Source organism: Electrophorus electricus, chromosome 7 (assembly GCF_013358815.1).
Source record: "Electrophorus electricus isolate fEleEle1 chromosome 7, fEleEle1.pri, whole genome shotgun sequence".
In the NCBI taxonomy this organism is placed as follows: domain Eukaryota; kingdom Metazoa; phylum Chordata; class Actinopteri; order Gymnotiformes; family Gymnotidae; genus Electrophorus; species Electrophorus electricus.
This window is the reverse complement of record NC_049541.1, coordinates 9,819,882-9,825,881: the sequence shown is the minus strand read 5'-3', so window position 1 is coordinate 9,825,881 and position 6,000 is coordinate 9,819,882. Positions and strand designations below refer to the sequence as shown.

At 41.3% G+C, this 6,000-nt stretch overlaps 1 protein-coding gene across 1 annotated transcript in view; it reads right to left on the bottom strand.

Annotated features, from left to right (window-relative positions):
* The window catches only part of syt1a (synaptotagmin Ia), a 178,385-nt gene continuing 172,385 nt past the window's right edge, over positions 1 to 6,000 (bottom strand). Inside the window, 5 exon segments of the mRNA XM_027018520.2 lie at positions 1 to 2,742; positions 2,745 to 2,804; positions 2,807 to 2,864; positions 2,867 to 2,884; positions 4,101 to 4,234. Of these exon segments, the coding sequence (XP_026874321.2) occupies positions 2,678 to 2,742; positions 2,745 to 2,804; positions 2,807 to 2,864; positions 2,867 to 2,884; positions 4,101 to 4,234 (335 nt within the window). The 3' untranslated portion in view covers positions 1 to 2,677.

Below are 6,000 nucleotides of genomic sequence, written 5' to 3'. Positions count from 1 at the left end.
GCTGAATCTGTGTGTAGTTAAATGAAAGTTTGAGAGGAAAAGAGAGGAAGTCTTACCAGGTTTGTAGATGTTGAGCTGAACAGTACATAGAATATACAGGGTGCTGTGTCCTAACCACATCATGGCAGAGGAAGAGACCTCTGTGTTTTACTCATTATTTAAATACTTCAAACACTATGGGGATGAACACAGAAGTATTGCACCAGTGCTCAAACAAAACGCTGTGCGAATCGACTCAGACACACCCCAATTTTTCCTGCATCACTTGAGATTCGCTCCGTTGGCCAAACGTTCAGCAGGAACTGATGACACTGTACACACACTTTCTCTTCTTCTCTGCCTCATCTATACACACACAAACAAACTCTCTCTTTCTTCCCCTCTCTGTTCATCTATGTAGCAGAGAAATGACTGCACGACACCACTACAGAGCGAACTGGTTGCTACCTACTAATAATTCTACATCTCTAAGCACACACGGCAGTCACAGTGATACACAAAGCAGTCCTCAGAGACTTCTATGGAATGACAAATAACTTTTTTTCTTTTCTTTTTAATAACAGTGCAAATCACCTACACAATAACATTGAAAAACATTTAGAAGCTCCTCCTGAAGCATCTAGCATGCGCAAGAGGGTTGCGCCAAGATAAGAGTCATGGTCTTAATGGCCAGGGAATTTCTCACCCTCCTGCCAGACCTGTACTAAAGGACAACTAATGTAATCCCCTGTGCAGACCATGAAACCTTTTATGTTACTGCTGAAGTTGCTTAAACATAGCCAAAATCCGCACCATCACTGCAGGTTCTGCTGGCCTTTAATTGGACAGTTTAAACTGTGGTGGCCTTTCACTGGACAGTGTGTGCAGAGCACATAGTTGTAGTTCCTGTCCTGGACCTGGTGTTTCCTGAAGAAACAATGCCACTGAAAGGGTAATTGTTAAAAGCCGTCATTGTTCCAAAGTACAGTGCAAAACAGTAGCCACGGCGAAGAACGAACACTGGCAGTTTAAAGCATGACTAGCACTATTGTCACTGCAAGAAGGCAACAGAAAAGCAAAGACTGCTGTTTAGGGCACCACTGTGGCCAAAGGATGTTTGTTCCCTATTAGCCAAAAGCTACAACCACTTTCTAAGTGGAGTGTGCATGAGGAGAGACTAATATACATTTCCTATCTCCTGAAAAAAATGGCAGTGTGTTAAAAACTTTTCTCTCTTTTGTGTCGTGCATTAGCCAGCATCAGAGTTAGACTTGAACTGTGACGGTTGAGTCATTTTGACTTTCAGATCTGACAGAAGGCAAAGATAGACACCCTCCCCCCTGGTGTAAACTAGACTGTCCCCATACTCAAGCTTTTAGCAAAAACTTACTTTTAAAAAATCATGCAGTTACCAAAAATATTCCAACATTGACTTAATCTAAAAACAAACAAACAAATAAAAAAACTCAAACTAAAGCTGAAGCCAAACATATGGCTCCATTCTGAAGACTAATCTTAAATCCAGAAATAAAAAAGTGTCAGTAAAAAGGCTCTTGAAAATAAACAGTTAACAAAAGCTCAAGCAGTTAATCGAACTTCAAGGATGAAATAGGCTACAGCTTGTGACGTCTTACTATGGGGCAGCAATATAAAAGTGGTGTGTTTGAGATTTTGTGTGTGTGTGTGTGTGTGTGTGTGTGTGTGTGTGTGTGTGTGTGTGTGTGTGTGTGTGAACTTCTGTTGGGCTGAGAAGAGAAGAAAGAGAGGCTGGCTTGTTTTGCATCAAGTAAAAGTTCATCTGGGTATTGTGGTTCAAGCCAAAATGCACAGATCAGCTTGTCAAATTAGTACAAAAAAGTCTTTATGAAATAATGTGCTTGTCCTGCTGCAGATGGAGGGCCATGGAGCCATGAGCAGTTAATGGCTTCTATTCCCATACAGAAATGGAATATACCATTATACAGAACATATATTCTAATTCTGTTTGGGAATATATTGACAATATATTGCAATATATTCAATCGTCATATGGGTTTGTCAGTGTTTTCTTGTCAACAATGGTTTTTTTAGATAAAGGTAAAGCCTACAATTGTCCTTTGAGATGTGATTACCGTTCAACTCGCATCTTGCAGGTTGGAATTCTTTATATATATATATAGTTTTACTGGAATGCAGTAAGGTAGATTTCTTAAATCCTGTTATATATAATATTGGCTCTCCTATATCTGCATTTACATAATTTAAAATAGAACATCTTATTAAAAACATCAAGATATACACAGATACAAACACAAACTAGAAATCATTTTTGTCTGCATACTGATATATACACCTGTGGTATACTTTTCCATTCATGCGCTATCTACACAGATCATATTGCTTAAAAGAAGGGGGCATTTGGTTAGGGAGTAATGGTGATGGAGGACATACAGTAAGAGAGACAATTTATTTGGCCAAGGAAGGGAACAGACAAACACAGAAACACAACTCTCGATATGTATGTTTGTGTGCATGGGGCGGGTGGTCAAAGTACCAATAGCTATTATAAAAGAAGGCGTTTCTTTGTCAGATGAGAAGAGAATAAAAGGATGTAAAGGATTCATATATCACTGAGGTATGTACACGCACTGGTAAGGTAGCACTACATCAGCAGGGCTAGGGGGCGGGGCTCTATGGGACTGGGCTAGGGGGCGGGGCTCTATTTCTTGATGGTCAGCTGGGCGTCCACTTCTTCCTCTGGCTTCAGCACGTGCCATTGGGCGATGGTCTCCGTGGGTTGGCTAGCATATCCGACCAATGGCGGAGCTCGGTGCCCGTGCTGTTGAGCCTACGAATACCTTACCAATGGCATCATTCTTGCCGATCTTGTCATAGTCCAGAACAGTCTTATAACAATTTGAACTTTCTGCAGAAGGAAATCAAGAGAGGTGGAAGTTAAGTGCAGCAGGATCTGCTATAATAATTGTGAAATCACAGCAACAGGATAATGTGGTTACTGATCCATTCATACATTTCTGTTTTCTTCGAGCACTTTTTTTTTATCTACTTGTGAGTTATGTAAAAAGACACTGCTTCTGAAATGGTTTTACCTTTAAAAAACTAAAATCACCATTTTCCATTTGGATTGACAGCATGCTGGGTCCTGTGCCTCCTTTGTTTTATCTGCACTCCGTAGTTCAGCAGAGACTAGGTTCGGTGTTTAAATAGCCTACGTCTGTTATTGACATACGTATCATCTAGATTGAAAGGCGTCAACAGCTTTCTCCCAATGCCAGAATTTCCTCAGTGACTAATGCTCTCTGTGATTCTTTATGGAAGAAAAGCACAAAGCTCCTAATAGAAGCAGCAGAAAATAAAGTACACTGAAAGAAAATGTCCAGCCAGCTGGTGCAGAGCAAGGTCACCTGTTCACTTCTAGCTCAACAGAACAGACGTACAGTGACTGTGAATCATGGAGCATTTTCAAAATGTCATTTAAGTCCTAGGCTAAAAGAATATTCAGAGTGACCCTGATCTAGGCCCGCACATGGGACTACTTGGTATTGGAAAGCATTTGATGGTTTCAAATGTATCTTTTGACATATAGGGCCACCTGCATGACAGTGAGAAATCTCAAAATGTCACAGTTCAACAGTTTAGTTTTTTCCAATCGTTTTCTACAGCAAAGTACAAAACTCTGCTCTGCAGAGCTGTTGCACTCCGTGCCTGGACCTTGGTGGCCTAAAGCAGAACCGATCCACCATATAATCAAACACTTAAGAAGGCCAAAGGCTAACAGTAATCTGGGCTTTCTAAAGAGAGTCTGCTTTGTTTGGTGAGAAGAGGGTAAGTTATTCTGATTAGCAGACTTAGCCAGTGAAGTTCCAAATTGAAGACAGAGGTCATAAAGAATCCTCTCAACCATGAAACGCAAAATCAATTTGGAACAAGCGCCCCCGCCGCCTTCTATCGCCTTCTAGAAATTACCAGGTCTGCGACTTTTAAAGCACCCTGTAGGCCGAAATGAAGCTCGGAGTGTTTAAATGGTTTTCCACTATTATTATGATTTTACACAATTATTAGAAAGAGACAGGGGCATGGTCTCAGAGAGGCCAAGCTATGAAAGAAAGGTGTCCACTCACCTGGATTTGTTCAAATGGCACTTCAAAGCTAAAGGACTCGTTGTAGTAGGGGTTTAGGGTATTCTTTTTGATTGTCGTCTTTTTCTTCTTCAGACGCTTTCCATTCTGCATCAGGTGAATTTTCGCATAAGGATCTATGCCGGGGAACAGAAGACAAGAGAAGTTCACTACACAGTGGGGCCTGCAGTGTTTGTTGTGTGTTGAACTGGAGTAAGGTTTGGCCCTCTGTTCAGGCTGTACCATGCGTTAAATGGTAGCGAAATTGACTCTGGAGAGAAATGTGGCCACACAAGGCCACAGGAATTACACAGAAAAGGAAATAATTGCTCAATAATCGCTCAAGTAGTGTTGCTATTGATGTTTCTGTCTGTCTGAAGCCTTGTGCTGGTAACCTAGAACATTTAGCCTTAAATGGTAATTTTGCTATCTTAATGAAACCATTCTCCTCCACCATTCAAGCTGGTATGTATGTTGACCCTCAAGAAACCATGCACAGTGGGTGAGTTCAACCACATTATCCTAGAAAATAACTACAAGCACAACAAGCAGTTCATCAGGAAATTAGCCTGTACACGGTGTACTGAGGCGACTGGAGAGCTCCAGCATGTGGAGCTTTGCATGAGCGCACACCAGAGAGTTCCTCGAGGTCTTGTGTCTGTGAGGAGATTTGCATTTCTACCAAAACCATCACAAAGGACAAAAAAGAAGTTTAGGTTCCCAAAGAACCAGGGGGCAAAATCCCATTATAAGCAGTGAATCAGGAGCAAAAACAGTAAAATAAAGGACTAATTTGAAAAGCTTGCTGATAACATGAGCTGCACTGTTCAGAAAAGATTCAGTCACTTCAGCAAATATAAACTACCACCAGGGGTCTTTAAATCTTTTTCTACTAGTCTGAAATACAATAAACTGTCCTAGGCTCCACCTGACCCCTGATAGATCCCAGTCCCTGACTCTTTACTGCAGACAGACTTACGGCATTGATTGCTTTTAATGATTTGACTACAACTTCACTGCTTTTCATCAGTGTCCAGTGGTGCACGGAGCGCTGATAATAACATTCTTTAAAGAGATATTTATCATCAGACATATCACTTAACCTCACACTATGACCTCCAAGAGCCTTTGTCATTTTCAGGCTGTCAATATTTAGAATTTAGACAGATTGTGGTGGTATGAAATACTGGCAGTACTCCCTGAAGAAAACACGTCTGCACTACACACATGCTCTGTCTTTCAGTGGCAACACACTGTCTTATATTTCACCCCTCACTGGAAAGCTGCAACATCACATGCTGTAGCTACCGCCAAAAATAACCCAACCAACTGCAATAATCAGATCAAATCAAAATAAATGAAGTCATAGAGTTTACTGGAAAACACAAAGTATTTTATAGTGGAATAGTGGTGTCAAAGATATTTTTATTCTACCTGGAGAAACACCATTCTGTCTGAGGACAGGCCAGTAGCCTGGGGAAACACCGTGCAGTCAAACGCTGGCAGCAGACTACACTATATTTCTCTTTTCCAATGGTCACTATGTCAGATTAGGCAATCTTGTCGTGTCTTGGTTGGGAGACACATTACACGTTTGACGCAGACCGATAATCATTCATGTCGTGAGTTCGTAGGATGTCAGGAGGAAAAATGATGGGGTTTTGGAAACTGTATACTCTATAAATGCAGGTACTTGGTTTAATATCAGGAGTCTTCACAATCACTACTGAAACCAACAGCAGCATCCCTCGTTCTGCGTGTGACAGAGAGCACTCTGACAACACGGTGGGAATACAATACATTCCGACATGCTGGAATTTCATGGGGGGCTCAAGGGGAATCCAAGACACAACATCACTGTTCTTTTATTACTATCACCCTACAAGTCCAGTTCCACATTCCC